Source organism: Protopterus annectens, chromosome 3.part1, assembly GCF_019279795.1.
Source record: "Protopterus annectens isolate FY-2018-M chromosome 3.part1, PAN1.0, whole genome shotgun sequence".
In the NCBI taxonomy this organism is placed as follows: domain Eukaryota; kingdom Metazoa; phylum Chordata; order Ceratodontiformes; family Protopteridae; genus Protopterus; species Protopterus annectens.
The window spans coordinates 980494780-980514315 of NC_056732.1; the positions used below are offsets into that span (position 1 = coordinate 980494780).

Sequence of the window (19536 nt, forward strand, 5' to 3'; positions counted from 1 at the left end):
ATTTCCCCTCGTCCAGGGCCTTGGTGACGGTCTCAAAGGAGTCCACCAAGTTTAACAGGCATGATCTCCCTCTGACAAATCCAAACTGAGTAGGGTCAACTATTTGGAGATTGTCTACATTTGCTCCTTGGCCTTGCAGATAAGGCTAGTCAGGCTAATAGGTCTATAGTTCCCAGGTCAGTGGAAGCACCACCTTTGTGCAAGAGAGTAATGGTGACCATTTTCCATTCAGCTGTGATGAAACCTGTGCTTAGACTATGATTGAAAAGAATACCCAATGATGTTGCTAATTCTTGTTGGAGCCCATGTAGGACGCAGCCTGGGGTGTTATCAGGTCCTATAGATGCTGTGTTTTTGGCCTTAGGGCATTTACAACCTGCTCTTTAAAGCTACAGGGTAGGGATGTCATGGGGTACATGTGGTGAGGACAGGGGAGTGAAGTTTTCACAGAACCTGTCAGCCAACCGGTTAGCTGTGTCCACAGGCTCAGTATATGTGGTATCATTAACTACCAATTCGGCACAAATCTGGGCCTTTCCTTTTAGGTTACGGGTGTAACAAAAAAAAAACACCTGTTGGTTGTCCTTAGTTGAGGAAGCTAATTTGGATTCATTGTTTGCTTTGGAAGACTTCACAAGAAGTCTTATTTGCTTGTTTAAGCTGAGGAGGGAGTGTTTCCGGTTTAGGGCAATTTCTTCTTCTTATTGTAAAGCCTGTTAGTGGCAGTTATCCACCAGGCAGGTTTGCTGTTCCTTGAGGAGCCTGTTTTGGTCCTATCCATACCTCTCAGTGTCTTAGAGTAAGAAATCTGGACAAAGCCATGAAAAATGGTACAAATAGGGACAGATTTTAAATATTGCTCTTATAAGCTTAGAAAGTTGATAGAATAACAGGTTTTGCATCAGCATGCATTTTCTGAAGGATATGAAGTCTAAAACTCAAATATCTGTCATTATTTTGTAACTTCAATCTTTAATGATTTGCCACTAATTTGCCCGAAAGCCACAATTTTATGAAAAACAAAAAATACAAGGCATAAATCTGGACATTCTGCGAAAATCTGTACAGTTGAGAGGTGTGGTCCTATCAGGTACGGCCAAGTCAATGCAGTTGTATGGGTGTTTGTATAAAGTGTTGGTGTAGAACTCTGTGTAGTTGCCAGTCCCATCTGAGGGGGGAGGTGCAGTGAATCTATTTATACCACCCTGTAAGCAGTTATAAACTGCTTTGGAGAAGTTTTTTAGTTTAGTTGCTGCTGGAGTGGGGGGGGGGGGTGCAGATTTAATAGTTACTTCTGATGAGATTGATTTCTGGACAGATTTCTGGAAAGACCTCATAGTGGGTGTGCTACAGTGGCCCCCCCATATTGTTAAGCACCAGATCCAGGATGTTGGCACCCCTTGTGGGAGTGTCAGCCAGCTGGTCCAGGGCATTGGAGTTAACGAGGTCGAGGAACCTTTGGGCAGCTGAGTTTCAATATGAGTAATTTGCCCAGTCAGGGGATGGGTAGTTAAAGGAGAACCACACCTACAGACTCAAAAAACACGTTTATTTCATCACGGGTTGGCGTTTCCTACATTTTAACACCATTCTGGGACTATGTACAGGTTTTTAAATATTATATGTAATTTCTGAGTCTGACCACATGGGGTCTGGCATCTTGAAGTAATTCTGATTGTTTAGTCTGCCTCTAATTATCCCATAATGCAGTGCTTGTCTGTAAAAAAAATTACATCATCCAGGCTTCTTTCTTCCTAAAGCTCTTGTCATTGCATTGATTTTACATGCACATATTGCTGTCATTCATTCAGTTTTAAGTAACACTTCAAGGCATTCAATGACTACTTAAAACACAAACAGTGCAAATGCCACAGAACAGACTTTCAAAGTGCCTTTTACTGTTGCTTTTTTTAGAATAGCTAAACTGCAGTCTTTTGTGAAGCTTGAATTGAACTACTTTGACTCATCTCCCACCCCCGGTCACACCTAACTTACGTAGCTGTCAAAATGCTAAGGGTAATTTGAGCTGTTTCCTGCTGTGATTGACAGCTCACAGCAGGAGACTTGACTTGTGTACTGTTTCCTTGCTCTAGCCTTTACTTTCTGTATGGGTGGGGGAAGGACCAGGGAGCTGTGACATCACAGCATGGGTGGGTTTTTAGGACAGTAGTGGTGATGTCAATTTGGGGAGAAAAATGGCCAGAAAACTACCTGTATTCAGTGGCCTTGATGATATCACTGAATTGGAAATTGTAGCAAGCTTTTTCAGCGAGGGACAAAAGTTTGTTGAAAGTGAAACCATCACAGTATGGTAAGGTATTGCTATAGTGCAGAGAAACAGTCAATTTAAAATATTTTAAATGTTGTATTGTTTATTCATAACAGGGACAATAAATAGGAAGAAAAAAGACAGAGAAGTTGAGCATTTAATAATATAATCCCATTGTTGTCCTTTAAAGTCACCCAAAACCATGCTGTTTGGATGCATCTTGAAAGACTTAAGTAGATGCAGGTAGGCAGAGTGGGTGTCCTGATTCATGGAGGGAGTCCTGTAGCTGGCAGTGACTTGAGTAGGTGTCTTACCAACAGTTAATTGCATTTGAGGTATCTCCAGGGAGTCATACTGTTTGACCAATCTGGAGGTGTATTTATCTTTAATGAATACTGATGCACTGCCTCCTTTAGTTTTCACTCCTTCAGTTTGTGGTCTGAACGTGTAGGTGGAGGTATAACCTGGTATGGCTAGGGTGCTGTCCACAGCCTTGAACCAGGTCTCCATGACTGCACAAGTGCCTGTGTCTTCCAAGGTGAGGATTGCTTCCAGTGACTGCAGTTTCCTGTTAAGACTCATAGTGTTTAGCAGCATAATCTTGAGGTTGTTTTAGATGGAGTTTTTATGTTGGGAATTTTGTCCTTAAGACACTGCCTAAAAAAGACACTATGAGGGTGGCAAGAGCCTTAGCCAGTAACCGAAATTCCAGGAGTGACCGATGAAGACAGTCTTTGGCAAAGCATCGAGGTCTGTCGATCATGTCATCCCAGGCTGACAGATACTTGATCTCCTTAGAATGATGCCAGAAACTAAGCCAATTATTGAAGTCAGTCATTTTCTGTTTGTAGTGAGGCATCATCCTAGGTGAAGGTAAAATGCTGCTTAAAGCTAGGCACATACCTGCCTGAGAAACCTAATCCGAGAGCTCAGTTATGTCTCTCTTCATGTAGTTTAGAGAGGTACGTCTCAAGTCATTCACACCAACATGGATTGTGACCGAATCATAACAGTACCTATTGTTGAGAGACTTGTGTGCATGTGTGGTATGGCTGATCCTAGCACCTGTCAAGACAGCAGACTGTGGTCTTTTCCTTTATCAGCCTGGTGAGAGGGACATCTCTGTGTTTCACGATGGAATCACCTATGACTAATATGTTTGGTTTTGTGGTTTACCTTAAGGGCTTACCATGTGAGAAACTGGTGCGTGAGCTGTTATGTGTTTTGTGTCCTGCAGAGGAAGTATTATGTGTAGCATGCTTGTGTTTGGGAGGTCTCTGGTGTTTAGGTATTTTTCTGGTGAGGACCTCTGCGTATGTAGGTGTGTGTGATGTGTGTTTGTGTGGAGTAGGAGGTGAGGTGTGCATGCTGACAACCTGCTTATTGTCATATGCACTGACTGATGTGTGAGGGAGCATGGATTCAAGATTCTTAATTTAGTTGAATCTCTCGCATGTTATGTTGTGTGGACATGGAGTAGAAGGTTGTCGGTGAACATGAGACAGTTGCTGCACTACATCAGGAAGCCCATATCAACAAAGCTGGCTGGAGAAACTGTGGGAAATTGTCCGTCCATAGTGTTAGATAAATTTATATGGTCAGGAAGAGAGGTCACACTTAGGAATGGCTAGTGGGCGAGAGGTGTGTTGGTACCTCTGAGACTAGGCTTGGTGTTCCACCTGGCAGTAGAGCAGGACTGCAAAAAAACCCCTAGAGGGCCACAAAGAACTGATGGAAATTTAACAAGCAAAATATGTGTCTAACCAGTACGTGGCAGTGCACAATGGTGCGCTACATGCAAACCAGCACCAACGAGAGGTTTAAATAAATCAAGAAATAACCCTATTAACTCAGACTAGCCAATAAGGATGCTCTCTGAGCTCTAGTTTAATCACCCTCTATTAGATGGGACCCACATAGCACTCTCCCACAAGGATGCAGAAGGTTCTTCACCAACAAGGATGGCTTGAATTTGATGCTCAGAAGTTACAAAACGGACCCAGAAACAGCAGACCTAGAACTGAGCTATGCTGCAGTTGAACTAGTACAGTATACAGTAAAATGTGGAAAAAAGCAGTTCAGCCTATTCAGACAGACAATGAAATGCAAATACAAATTAAAAATGCAGTATAAGAGCAAAAACACGCACTTATAGTTAGTTGGAAGTAACTGAAGCCTCAGATCTTTTAATATTTCAGTGAAGAGCTGTTTTTTTTTTGCTTTGCTGGTCACTTCTTGAGTAGTTGTATGTTCTAAATAAGTAGCTTTAAGTTTGCTGATGATCAGAAAAAAAACATGTTTGTGAACTGATTTGACATTTTTTATTTCTTCACCTAGTTAATGGTGTACCTTGGCCCAGTGAAAATCCAAGAAGAAACAGCCACACTTTCATCTGTCGCATGCTGGTAAAGCCACCTGTTGATTCCGATGAGGAAGGCCATGACAACCAGGAAGCACACCAGAAATATGAAAATATGCAGTGTTTTGCTGTTTCCCAGCCAAAGTCCATCAAAGAGGAAGGTGAAGGTAGGCTAGTTAAACACTAAAATGATCCTAGTATGTTGTAAATATTAGTCTTTTTTGCCATCATTTTTACTTTGTGTTTGGTATTTTCTGAGTGACGTTTAGCTGTCTATATTGTCAAACAGCCATTTTCAAACCTTTGTTTTGCTATGCAGTAGATGTCATGATGTGAACAAAACATTAAAAAACTAATTATTCTGTTGCTGGTTGTGCACAGATTTTGTTTTAAATTATCTGTGTGATATTTTATTTTTTAGCCTTGTGTTTATTGCATCATAGAATATTGCACATAGAAAAGGTAATTGTTTTAGAAAAGCTAGAAGAGAGCTGCATATGTTGTTAAATATTTGATGAATGTTGGCTTTAATTTTCCCAGTTGTAACTCTTAATGTGGAAAATGGTCATGATTTGTTTACAGGGACTCATTCTAGCTATTTTTGTGGCAAAACTTAAAAGGAGCCTTCATAAGATGGATGCTTCTTTTATTTTGAGAAATATACTGCATATTGTTTTGTTTAATAAATGACAGAATTTTATCTGCCATCTACAGACTGCTCTCTTTTGAAATGTGGCACTCATACTGGATGCTGACATGTCAAAAAGACTGAACATGCAGGAGAAGTAGAATATCGGAACATCGCTCTTCTTGTTTATACATCTTTTTGCAGGGAGCAAGCCCCACCTGCACTCTCTGATTGGGGGGGGGAGCAAGCCCCTCACATCCCTGATATACTAACTCCAAGATTGTCATACCTTGGAGAAAATGGAATATTCTGAGAAATGGCCATCTCAGACTTATTCCTTTATAAATCTGTTTTTTTTTTGCCATTCACTTTTAGCATTATGGGACTCACTAAAGTGGGTCCTGACATTTCAAACAATTACCACAGTCGCAGGCAATTTGAAACCAGTTGCTCTGTGTTGCCTATGTTATATAGGCTGTGATAAGTACTGTAGATTCACATGACAGATTGTGCATACGTACCTGTAGAACCATGCTTTTGGAGACACATTAAGTGGAACAGTGCAGTACAAGGAAGCAAAAGGCCATGCACCTTTAAGACAAATAAACCTTTTCAAGGTGTAAGGAATAATATCATTATGCAAGCTTCAAAATTTCTTGGTGCAACTGCATAACTTATGGAAAGCTGCAACGTATTAGTTTAATGGAGCAGATGAGTTTGTTAAACTGCCTGTGGGGAGCTGTCTTGCAAAGGGCATTGTTTCTCCTTGGCATTTGATGGAGATATTCAAAGACAAACGAATTGGATTGCTTTGTGGCAGATTCATTTGTGGAGGTGAGACTGCAGGAAAGACAGAATTGCGTTCTGCATACATAAGAATTATGAATCCATCAAATTCCAAACTAAAAAAAAATCCTACCTCCGTAAAATGGTCAGAATATTTAGGTACTTTAAAGAACTATTTGTCTAACAAACTTGTGTGTAATTTTAGAACATGAATAGTGTTTACTTTCTGCACTCCACTTCCCCCTTATTTGGTTTAACTATGACTTTACAAGCTGGGTTTTGAATGGAAAAATGGCTTGGTAACAGTTCTGTACGTTAGATCTGACATCAAGGACCTTCCTTGATAGGCCACTGATTGCATATATTCTTCTATCAGTCAGAATATGACCCTTTCTTGTTTTGAGTAAAGTCCCACACTCCCAGGATTTCTGTATGGTTGCTGCAGTATATGCACTGACGTGGTGCTGTGAGTATGCAACCATGCTCTTCTTTTGAGCCCAGCAATTTTTGCCACACAGTTGTGGCCATAGTCCTTGCTGTTATCAGTACGTCTCATAGACCTAAACAGCACAACAGGTGTCTATGTGACCTTCTGATTAACAGCCAAGACAAAACATTCAGTGGTATTGCATGTACCGATGGAGAAAAGAGTACTTCAACAGCTGCTACGCATGTCAAGAAATTGAATCTAGCTATTCAGAGGCAAAGGACTAAAAAGTTGTTTGCCTATAGAAAATAAGGGTGGTGGATGGTTCTTCCTCACAGCCTCAGGTGTTGGTGAATTGCCAGTAGGGCAGTCATTTGGAGAACATGGAAGGCATGAGTTTTCTCAAGTTTAGGCTAATGTTTATTTGGTCCTCTGAGCCCTGCAGGTGGTTAACTTTCCCGCAGGTAGTGAGGACTTGAGCACAAATCATTTCTAAGCTTCACTTAAGGATGAAGGGATTGAGGAGGCTTATTTCCCACGCTAAGAGATGCATCTTGAGGTTCTTGTGATGCCCTGCTCTGAGATGATTATCAGGAGCCAGTGATCAACTACCTGCATGTTGGGGAATGATCTACTGATTTGTCCATTTGTGGATGAGTGGTGTTTTGAACTGTGGATTTTATTCCTGAGACAAGGTTACATGAACCAGCAGGTTTTGCTAGTGAAAGGTTCACTAGATTATTCCACTTCCAAAGCTTGCACCTTACAGTTTCGATATCAAACTTGTATGAAGTGGAAGTTAGAGCCACAGGTGTGGGAGTGCACAGTTAGGAAATTTGATTGAAATCCTGTGCCAAGTTAGGTACACGACTCTCCCAGGGCAAGTTCCCATTCCGACTGCCCTCATCAACCAGTGCTAGTCTGTTGCACAATTTCCCCTGCGTGGTATCCTTTGCAAGAATAAGATGCCCATGAGGACAAAGCCCATTTATTATTTTTAAGATGATTTTAGAATTGTCTCTAAGTCAGTTGTTTAATTTTGATGCTTTGTTTACAGTATCAGGAGCTAGGGAAAAGAAGGCCTTTCTCGCACTGGACATGCCCTGGCAGCTCCAGTGCTGCTAAAACCAGGTATGGAAGTTTAAGATGACAGAGGGATTTTGTCTCTTTTTCAGGGAGGAAAGGACTTGTAGTCATTAAGCAAACACTTTCTCCATGGATTGTCAGCAGTGTTAATCACATGGCTGATCACCCATGGTACCTGCTGTAAAATGCACTCCACCTGAGCAGTTCCGTCCTCCTGTCCTTGCTTCGGTAATATCTCTACTGCAGGCAGCTGTGCTGCAGCCAGTTGATCTCTGGTCTACACCTTCCCTGGGCATTACTGACTTGACTATGACTTGGGAAGGTAGGCTGGTTTTGGAAAGTTCAGTATTACACTGTTTATCTTTCTGAGCTGTGTGTGTGTGTGTGTGTGTGTGTGTGTGTGTGTGTGTGTGTGTGTGTGTGTGTGTGTGTTCCTCCTGATGATTCTGTCCTGCTGGTGAGTATTTGGTATTTAACCCAGCCAATAAACCCTGTCATGGAAGGGTTCCTCAATATTATACAGTGGATATAAAAAAGTGTGCACACCCCAGTTAAAATGCTAGGTTTTTGTGATATAAAAAATGAGACCACAATAAATCATTTCAGAACTTTTCCCACCTTTAATGTGATCTATAACCTGTACAATTCAATTTTTAAAGCAAACAAATCTGTTAGGGGAAAAATATAAAAAATAAAAAAACATACAATAAGCTGGTTGCATAAGTGTGCACACCCATAAACTAATACTTTGTTGAAGCACCTTTTGATTTAATTGCAGCATTCAGTCATCTTGGGTAGGAGTCTATCAGCATGGCACATCTTAACTTGGCAATGTTTGCCCACTCTTCCTTGCAAAAGCGCTCCAAATCTGTTAGATTGCAAAGGCATCTCTTGTGCTCAGGCCTTTTCAGGTCACCCCACAGATTTTCTATTAGATTTAGGTCTGGGCTCTGGCTGGGATTCCACAACTTTAATTTTCTTCTGGTGAAACGATTCTTTTGTTGATTTGGATGTATGCTTGGGGTCATTGTCATGTTGAAAGGTGAAATCCCTCTTCATCTTCAGCTTTCTAGCAGATGCCTGAAGGTTTTGGGCCAAAAGTGACTGGTATTTGGAACTGTTTATAATTCCCTCCAACTTGACTAAAGCCCCAGTTCCAGCTGAAAAAAAAAAGCAACCCCAAAGCATGATACTACCAACACCATGCTTCACCGTGGGGATGGTGTTCTTTTGGTGATGCGAAGTGTTGTTTTTGCGCCAAATGTACCTTTTGGAATTGTGGCCAAAAAGTTCAACCTTGGTCTTATCAGACCATAACACATTTTCCCACATGCTTTTGGGAGACTTGCTGTATTGTTCTGCAAATTTTAGCCAGGCCTGGATGTTTTTCTGTGTAAGAAAACGCTTCTGTCTTGCAACCCTACTCCATAGCCCAGACATATGGAGAATATGGGAGATTGTCCGTACACAATCAGTACTTGCCAGAAATTCCTGCAGCTCCTTCAGTGTTACTGTAGGTCTCTTGGCAGCCTCCCTGACCAGTTTTCGTCTCGTCTTTTCATCAATTTTGGAGGTACGTCCAGTTCTTTGCAACATCACTGTTGTCCCATATTTTCTCCACATTTTGATGACTGTCTCCACTGTGTTCATAGTGTATCCAATGCTGTGGAATTTTTTTTGTACCCTTCTCTTGACTGATACCTTTCAACAATGAGATCCCTTTGATGCAAGCTCTCTGCAAACTATGGGTTTTGCTGTAGCAGGCAACTGAGTAAATGTCGGGAAAATCCTGCTAGGACAGCTGAACTTTATTTGGGTTTAATCAGAGTCTCTTTAATTGATGGCAGGTGTGTACCCAGGAAAACTGAATGCTGTAATTAAATCAAAAGGTTCTTCAACAAAGTATTAGTTTAAGGGTGTGCACTCTTACGCAACCAGCTTATTGTACGTTTTTTGTTTTTTATATTTTTCCCCTAACAGATTTGTTTTTTTTGTTTTTTTTCAATTGAGTCATACAGGTTATAGGTCAATTAATGGTGGGAAAAGTTTTGAAATTATTTATTGTGGTCTCTCTTTTTTTTTTTTTTTTTTTTATATATAACAAAAACCTAGCATTTTAATAGAGGTGTGTACACTTTTTATATCCACTGTATATAGATGATATATTCCTTTTTTATTAGCTGATGTATCACAGGACTCTTCTTGATGGGTCAGGAATACCCTCCATCAGTCCTGCTATGGATGAGCAGCTTTTCCTCAGTTGCATGCTGATCATGGACCCTTTGTTATGACAAAACAAGAATTAGCAGAGCAATTCCTTTGATGTCTGTATTAAAATGGAAAAAGGCTGTATAATAGAGCACGATTGTGGGATAGTGAAGGTATGGAGCCTTGTCCTTCCAGTTAGAGTTGTGAAACATTGGCAAGGGAGTGTGGGGATACAAGGGGTATTGCACCCCATTGTGCTATTTTTGTCACTTTCCTGTTATAGCTGATGTGTGATGCTACATGTTTATTTTGATGAATTAACTATGTCTACCTTTCCATGTGGTGTCAGTGAATTCCACAGTACCATATTGATCAAGACATATTTTATCAATTTTTATTGTTTACGTTAGTTAGTACTTGCTCCTGTTTGTTTGCTCTATATAGAAACAATGACACCTCTCACTGGTGTGCATGCATGTACACCCACCCTCCCAAATGTATATATGTGTATGTAAAGTCCTGTTAATGTGCTGTTTTTATTCTCTGAGATCACAGCCTCCTGGATATAGAGCAAGGCAGTGTTAGGTAATTTTTAATAGCTCACTCTTTCTCTGAGGGGCAGCAACCTCTGAGTGAGTATAAAAGAAGGGAATATTGGGCGAGTAGTCAAAATCAACTACATAAGAATGCAGGAGGTCCTTCATACCCTGTAAAACATACTTGTGTGTGTTTATGTTGTATTTGCGTAGAACTGTACAGCTTTTAGTGCATGAGTATAAAAGAGCTACTGTACTAATTGATAACGTCTCGGTGAGTGAGGCCTCAGCTCAACAAATTAATCTCATGATTTTCAACTTTGCAATCCTTGTCTTCCACAGAAAAATCACTGCTGGTGTGGTTTCTGTTTGAATGCTAGCAGTGTTAACTCTGTATGAGGCATTTATGTAACCATGGCATTAGTACAGTTAATAAGGGTGGTGGGGAGAGGCAAAGTACCCAATATAAGAAATTATCCCATTTAAAAATGTTTCTTTCCCCCTATTGGGTTGAAGCTTCAGCGGTGAAAGTAAGTGTTTGTAGTTTCAGCTTTTAGTTTTTTGTATACTCCAGTTTTTTAGTTTTATGCAGTTGCAGTTGCGCTCTTTAGTCTCAAGATTTGTACTTCAAGGGACTGTAGTATATCCTCTTCGACTAGCTACAATTGTTGGACTTCCCTGTTACGCCAAGTAAGAATATTCATGTACGATTTGTTTTGTGAATTATTGTTGAATCTGTATTGCTTTTTGATCTGCAGGAAGGGTTTTGTTGATGTCATGGGGAGAAGTGTGCAGCGTTTGGAGCAAGTTTTCCATTATTTAATATGCATGAATACAGACAATCCCAAAAGCCAGTTTTACAGAAAGCAAAAATGTAATCGGTGGAGAAGATTCTCATTGTGAATTACCCATCAAGGGAGGGTTCTCTTGTACATAAGCCAATATTGTAAGTACACACCTGATTTAGTTAATAGTACAGGGGAGGGGGACAGAAATATAGGTCACCCTTAATAAAAACTATGAGAGCTGTTAAAACAATGCTTAATTTTTTGTGTGTGAATGTGCAATATTTGATTTTTTCCAGTTTGGGAAGGTGTTAAGAGATACAGAAACTCCTATCTGCACTTAGTTTGAGAACAGCCTTGACAAAAATGGAGAGCTCAGTGTTCATTTTTCCTGCTGCAGTTTTTTTTCTTTCTTTTTTCTTTCTCATACTTTGTTGCATAATATTAAAAAGAGTCTTGGTAGGGACTTCAGCTTAATCCGCACATTTGTTTTAGTGCTGCTTTAGCCTTTTCTTTTCTTTTTTCTTTCTCCTTCAAAGCTCATTGGTGGTTCATCACTCTTCTGTGTTTTCCTGGGGACTTAATTATTTCAATGTTGGTAACAATTGAATGGTAAAGCACTGGCAGAAAAGTTCATGTCCCCAAATGTCAAGCTACTTACATGTCTGATTATTCAAGAGACAGGCAGGGAAAGCTATGTCCAAGGATGAAGACTTCCATTTATGCCACTGATCCGTATGTCTGAGATGTATTCAGAGAGACTTTGTTCCCATATAACACTTAAGTGATGTGATCAAAGTCTGCAGCAGTCAAAAGAAGGCCAGTTCCAGGATTTAAAGGGAAAAATTAAGATGGGCTTTACAAAAGTCAATGGTCGCAGCAGCTATTAATGGCAGGTTCATGTAGGCGTAATGCAAGTTAAACTGCAAGAGATATTACCATAAGGATATTTCTGTATATTTGGAGCAACACAAGTTTCAGGAGGGAGACATAACCTCTTCATAGAAAGGTTTGCAAGATTATTTCAAGTCTGAAGGATCCTATGCTGTCCCAGCTGCCGATTTGAGAAAGCACCAAGAATGTTGTGCTAGTGTATACTACGCTGCAAACTCCAGATCCATTAACATACATTGCCTAATTTTTGTGGACAGGGTTTACACAAAAGGCAATGGCATCTGCTTTTTAAGGTGTAAAGGAGCATATGTTAAGTTATTTTTTAAAAACATGTTTATTAAATTCATAAGGGTTAAGAAGTGACATGGCCACACAATTGTAGAAAAGAAGATTAAATGTGGTACTCGTTTTCCTTAGTTTCATGCACTATTCATGTTTTCTTTAACATACATCATTCACTCCAACTTTACATAATTTTCTCAAATTCTGCTTTCCCTTAAATTTCACTCTTCTTCTTAAGCATTTTTCTGCATGCATTCTTTCCACAAATTCTGTTTATTTTTATGTAATTTGTTCCTGCTCTTTTCAGAAAATACCACCTACAATTATTTTATCTCCTCTACAATAGTCAATTCTTCAGTTGTGGTTGGTTAAGCTTTTTCTTTATTTTTTTTCCTTTTCTAGTAGTGTTTTTTTTTTTCCCAACCAGTAGCATTAAATTTAGCAACGACCTTACTATGGCCAGTAAATCCGATCCTGTGTCCCAGATCTAAAGAATCATTTCCTTTGTTGCAATCATTTTCCATTCCATGTTTTTCATAAAGTATTCAGGGAATTTTTAAATTCTCTAACTCATTACGTTAAAAAAAAATGTTCAGTCACCCTACCTTTCCTGTCAGACTTCCAGTAATTGCTGTTTGCTTGAAGAAAATTTCACTGCAGTCTGCATAGGGTATAAAAATATATATGCAAACATTTCCATGCAAAAATCCTAATCCTGCCAGATCTTTCTGTACTTCCTTGCATTCTTAAGAGTCATTCAGATGTCCTTTCTCTGTTGCTTTATGTACTGCCTTTCCTTTCTCTCTCCTCAGTCTTTTCTAACCTCTTCTAATTGATTCTTATAGTTGTTATGCAGTGATGTTCTTCGTGTGTCACTGTTGCAGTCATCACACTTGGGTTATCTGCCTGCAGGTAGCCCTCAGTCGGCCTGAATACCAGAGTCTTAGGATTTCTGTGTCGGATGCTGTCACCTCCTCCATGAAGTCAGGGTTATAAAACAGGCAGCCAACGCCATTACATCAGTCTTTCTTGCCGAGAATGAGCCTGAAGCAGAAGCAGTTCGCAAGTGCCGGTCAGCCACTACCTGAAATTTTCATTTTTCGAGTTTCAAACCTGAAGTCTTCTAAAGCTAAGTACCCCGGTGGGGATCCTTTTTTCTTGCTCTAACCGCTGTCAGAAAAAATTAACAATTGTCTTGCCTGTGGAAAGCAAGTACCTGACATTTTCATTCTTACTGCGTCACCTGTTTAGGCCCAGACCACAACGTCCCTCGCTGTCAGTTTTGTGCCTTGTTTAACGCCCGAACCATTTGTCGTCTGGCTATCTTTGTCGCTAAATTCTTTCGTTCTCGTTCTCTGTATTCCGAAATGGCTTCGATAAGCCATCCGACTACCGATCTTCTGAAAAAAATGTAAAGATAAAGACGGAGACAGACCGCATAGGTCCAAAAACTGCCGGCGACACTTCCGTTAAGTTAGTCGCCAGTCACACAGTACTCAGTGAGGCGCCTTTGCAGCCCCTGATGCCCGCTTCTACAGATTCGCAGGCCTCTGCTGAGAACCATTCAGAGTCTGGTATGCCACAAGATACTTCGACTATGGAACCTGCGGATGTCTCTACCTTGGATGGGTCTGGAGCCACTGTGCAGGCACCGGCTTCTGAGGGTGTATTCCGACCTACCGATGTTCGAATTAAACCGACAACTTCATTTTTAGCTAAAACTACCGAGTTTCTCAGGCCCAGACTACGCACTATGCCTAGAAAACTGACAACCAAAGCGCATGCTCAAGCTCCCATGCCACAAAAACAATTGCTTAGAATGGCTGAAGACCTTATTACCCTAATTACAGCCAGCCTTTTTCTGCTAAGAGACAAAGAATTGAGTTTCATTCTGATTCTGCAGACCAGGAGTCCGATGACTCTGACCCTTCTGATCAAGACATGCCCTTATCAACCTATGAGGATTCAGATCCAGAGGAATCCATTCCCTCTGCCTCCCCTCCAGAAGATTTTTCTTTTGGTGAAACCTTGCGTACTTTTAAGAGAGCATTTCCGCTGGGAATGCCAGAACTCCCTCAGTCCAAAAAGAGACTCGGAGAATTTTTAGAGTTACCTCAGCACAGGTTTCTAGCTATACTCCCTCTCCTGGATGTTGTAGATGATGTCTTCATGGAATCCATTTGTATTCCAGACACTTTACCCCCGGCCCCTGGAAAACCTGACAGGTACTGCAGAGTACCTGATTCTCACAAATTTCTCTTTAAGAATCCTACTGCGGATCCAGAGACCATTTCCTAAAGGGATTAAGCCTACTACAGCCAAAAACCCTACCCCTTCAGACAGGGATTCCAGAGCTTTAGACAGAAGGGGTAAGAAGGTATATACTTCTGCAACTCTTGCCATCAAGGCACTGAATTGCCAGTTTCACATGTTGAAGTACCAGCAATATATTATGGAACTAATTAAACAAAAAATGGTGTTACTCCCAGATTGTGCAGAAAGTAAAGATTTACAAGCGTTAATGCATTCTGCAAACCAAGTTAGTAAGCATACTTTGCAGTGTGGCTTTGATGCCCTGGAAGCATCTTGCAGGGCTGCAGTCACTGGGTCTGTACTGAGAAGGCATGCTTGGCTGAAGGAACAAACATTGCCAGATCATGTCAAATCAAAATTACTAGATGCTCCTTTAAATAAGGACTGTTTGTTTGGCACCAAAGCAGAAGAAGTTCTTAAAAAGATGGAAGAAAAAACTACATCTATACCAACTGTTAAAGAATTCTTATAAGTGTAGCCACCTAGATTCAGTAGGCATTGGCCTTCTAAAAATTGGTCCTTTCCTGCCCCTTCCAGGCCTTCTAACTCCAAACCCAGGGGAAACAGGCCACCCAGACTACAGTCTCAGGGTATGCAGAGATGTAAACAATGGAGTGCTCCCACCTCTAAAACAGGGAGTGGTAAGCCACCCCCTTATGGAAAGAGTTCACAATGACTTTTCAGTTATCCTTCCCAGCGCTGCCCTTCATGCAAAAAACTGGATGTCCATTAACTCAGAACAGATGGGTCCCAAACATTGTATCCCAGGGGTACAGATTCTACTTCCATTCACTGCCAACCCCAAGTGGGTTTCCAGACCTTCCTCCAAACCAGTGGGCAGAGGCTGAAAAGCAAGTACTTTCCCTGTTCAATATCAGAGCTATTCAGCCTGTTCCAGTAGAACAAAGGGGGCAGCGTTTCTACTCAAGACTTTTCCTGGTGCCCAGAAAAGAGGGCTCTTGGTGCCGTATCCTGGATCTATCAATTTTCAACACCTTTCTGGAGGTCCCAAAATTCAAAATGCTTACCCTGCAACAGCTTCTCCCTATGCTAGCCAGACATGCCTGGTTAGTCACCCTAGACTTAAAAGAAGCTTATCTGCACATCCCCATAAGGGAGTCTTGCAGGAAATATCTATGCTTCAGGACAGGCTCTATGCACTATCAATTCTCTGCACTTCCCTTTGGCTTATCTACTGTGCCCAGAGTATTCACAAAGTGCCTGGCTCCAGCCATTGAATACTGCAGGCAGAGGAATATCCAAATTTTCCCATACTTGGACGATTACCTGATTCAGGTGGACAGTCAGGAATTGCTGCTTCAGCACCTGGCATTTGTAAAAAGACTCCTAACTTCATTGGGGTGCACCATCAACGAAAAGAAATCACAACTGGTGCCCAGTCAAAAGATTGGATTCCTGGGAGCAAGCTTGGACACAACTTCCCAGATGGCATTTGTCACTCCAGAAAAACAGGTCTATTTGACCAACTACTTCAAACAAATGGCCACCAAAACCCAGCTATCTGCAAGGAAAACACTGCAAGCCCTAGGGTTCATGGCCTCATGTATTCTGCTATTTACATATGCAAGAATGTATATGAGGAAACTTCAGTGGTACTTAAAGTCTTTGGTGCCAACATTCTCAGGACCTGCAAACAGTCATTCCAGTTATACCTTGTCTAAGGGCAGAGTTCCTTTGGTGGGCAGAAGCATGCAGCCACAACAAGGAACTGCCTTTCACTAAACCCCTTACTGCCCAAACCCTGACAACAGACACATCAGACTATGCATGGGGGGCTCACATGGCAGGCAAATGCATTCAGGGCAAGTGGAGCCCAGGCCAAATTCTCCTGCACATCAATCAAAAAGAGATGCTAGCTGTACAGAATGCTCTGACAGTCTTCAAATACCTAATCCTTCCAGGACAGCTGCTGATAAAAATAGACAACACCACAGTTATGTGGTACATAAACAAGCAGGGGGAACCCATTCTTACCACTCTGCAGGTTAGCCATGGCCCTGTGGAACACAGCCTTGAGCAGCCAAGTGCATCTACAAGCTCTATTCCTGCCAGGCAAACAAAATTCACTGGCAGACGACTTAGAAATCTCCTAGACCAACACGAGTGGAAATTGGAGCCCAACACCTTCAACTTTCTAATCCGGAGGTGGGGGACACCGGAGGTGAACCTGTTTGCCTCTCCCGAAAACCACCAGTTGAGCAAATATTGCACCAGGAACCCTCACAGCAGGGCCTGGAAGGTGGATGCCCTATCCTTCCAATGGGAAAACCTCTCAATTTATGCCTTTCCCCCTCTCAAAATTACTACTCAGGATCAAACAGGACAGGCCAAGGGCAATTCTTATTGCCCCAGACTGGCCATGCCAGCACTAGTACCCACTGTTATGTAATCTGGCAACAGTGCCACCCTGGCACCTTCATCAGACCCCTACCCTGCTGTCTCAGCAGGAGGGACAGATTTTGCATCCGCAGTTACAAACCCTAAACTTTGCAGCCTGGCTTATCCCCTGAATACACCACCAGCAACTCTCAGCAAACAGGTACTGGACATCATTCTTGAAGCCAGAAGACCTATTACTAGGAAATCCTATGCTGAAAAGTGGAAAAGAGATTGTTCTTGGAATCAGTCTCAAGGAAAGGACACAGCACTGCCCTCCTTACCTCAAATCCTGGATTACCTAGCAGTGCTATTCCACAGAGGCCTATCCTTCTCCTCTGTTAAGATTCATGCCTCTGCTATCTCAGCTCATTATAATACTCAGCCACCTCTATTTTCTCACCTTCTCATCAAACAGTTCCTGAGAGGGGCTAACAACTTAAGGCCACCTAGAAGAGCACCCACCCCTGCCTGGGACCTTAACTTTGTACTGGAAAACTCACGCTTCCCCCTTTTGAACCTGCTGCTTCAGCAGAGTTAAAATTCCTCTCTTGGAAAACAACTTTGCTTTTAGCCATAACTTCAGCAAGAAGAGTGTCTGAGTTACAGGCACTAATGGCTGTGGAACCCTTCATTGTTTTCCATGCTGACAGGGTTTCCCTCGAGACTAACCCGTCCTTTATGCCTAAGGTAGTGTGCAGTGAGACTGTATACCAATCCATCAATTTGCCAACCTTCTTCCCTAATCCTCAGAATAAAGGGGAAGAGATCCTGCACTCCTTGGATGTGCACAGACAGCTCAGGTTCTACCTTGACAGGACTAAACCTTTCAGAAAATCTGACAAGCTGCTAGTCAGCTTTGCTACAGGAGCAGAGGGCAAGGCCATTTCAAAACAAACCATTTCTAAATGGGTAGCACACTGCATCCATTTCTGCTACAAACACCATGGAAAACCTACCCGACAGGGGATCAGGCCCCATTCCACTAGGACTACCTCAACCTCTACAGCTTTTCTCAGGGGAGTCCCTACCAGGGACATCCTGGAAGCTGCAACCTGGAGTTCTGTACACACCTTCACCAAGCATTATCACTTACCTATATTTTCTAAATCCAGAGCTGAATTTGCCACAGCAGTCTTACAAGGCCTGCTAGCCAGCCCTACTACTTCTCGACTCCCTCCACCCTTCCTCAGCTTTGGGAATCAACCCAAGTGTGATGACTGCAACAATGAAACACGAAGAACATAGTACAGTTGTGTACTATCATATGTGTAGATGTTCGAGTGTATTCACTGTTGCAGTCCTGGTTACCCTCCCTCCAGCCCCCTGTCTTTCTTTGCTTTCTACCTATCCTCTTTTTTTGGCCATATCATATAGAAATGGTATTTACTTTTTACTGGAGGTGTTCCACACCATTTGATTGCTTCCTATTTTGGGGGCTCCTGACATCTGGGGCAAGAAAAACTGATGTAATGGTGTCGGCTGCATGTTTTATACCCCCTGACAACCTGACATCATGGATGAGGCGACAGCATCCGACACAGAAATCCCAAGACTCTGGTATTCAGGCCCACTGAGGGCTACCTACAGGCAGATAACCCAAGTGTGATAGCTGCAATAGTGTATACACTCAAGCATCTGCATTTATGGTAAGTGTACACAACTGTACTTTTTAGGTGGAATATAATTACATGCTAGAGTTATCCTGTTACCCTGTCAATAACCTCATGATATCACAAATCTACCTTATTGTCTTTCCTCTCATTTTCTATCACTATTGGAGTATCTGTCACATTTGGTATCGTTACCTCCATTTTCCTTTGTCTCCAGTACTCTGCTGAATATCCATTCTGATGTCCTTTCTTTGTCAAATTCACATGCTCATTTCTATCCAGTCATGTCTCCTGTAGTTTTTGTTTTCATACCCTTCTCTTCATAATTTAATTCAGTACTCTGTTTTTGTTTGCAATGTGCCATGACATTCCATGATAACATTTATTAGGTGGTCATTCTGGCAAAAACCTATTACTTTTGCATGTCCTGCATGATGGGTTTTGAATGTTTCCAACAACTTACATGCACACAGGCCAATCTAGTATGCATTTGCTGCTTCTCATATCTGTTTTTCCCCAGATGGTCCACTTCAATAAAAGCACTCAAGAAATAAGAAACTGAATACAATTTCAAACCCCAACCCTTTCTTACTCACTGTAAACACACAAAGTATATGTACTTTCCAAAAAGGAAAGTTACTTCTACGTATAAGGGAGATTGTCCCAAATGGACAGGTACACCCACAGGCTGTACATATTCTAAGAATGGGTTCAACCATGCTGGCAACAGACACTAGAGCCTGTGTTCCCTGTTGCACAGATTTCATCTGTCCTTGTCCTGTCTGTTTCCCTTCCCAGATGTGAAAAAACAGTTTGCAGTCCTCTCTGCTAACTGATTTTTATCCTTAAAAAAAACACGTGCTTGCTATATTTAAATGAATTTATTAAATTGTGTACTGTTCTATTTAATGTACTAAGGCTGCCAGAAACTTCCTGCAAAGATATTTGCTTCT

At 41.6% G+C, this 19536-nt stretch overlaps 1 protein-coding gene across 2 annotated transcripts in view; it reads left to right on the forward strand.

Moving 5' to 3' along the window:
• The window catches only part of NCOA2 (nuclear receptor coactivator 2), a 1980807-nt gene that overhangs the window by 895199 nt on the left and 1066072 nt on the right, over positions 1–19536 (forward strand). For both annotated transcript variants that reach the window (XM_044067155.1, XM_044067157.1), the window contains exon 8: positions 4607–4795. In XM_044067155.1, coding sequence (XP_043923090.1) covers positions 4607–4795 — 189 coding nt within the window. The remainder of the gene's footprint in view (positions 1–4606; positions 4796–19536) is intronic.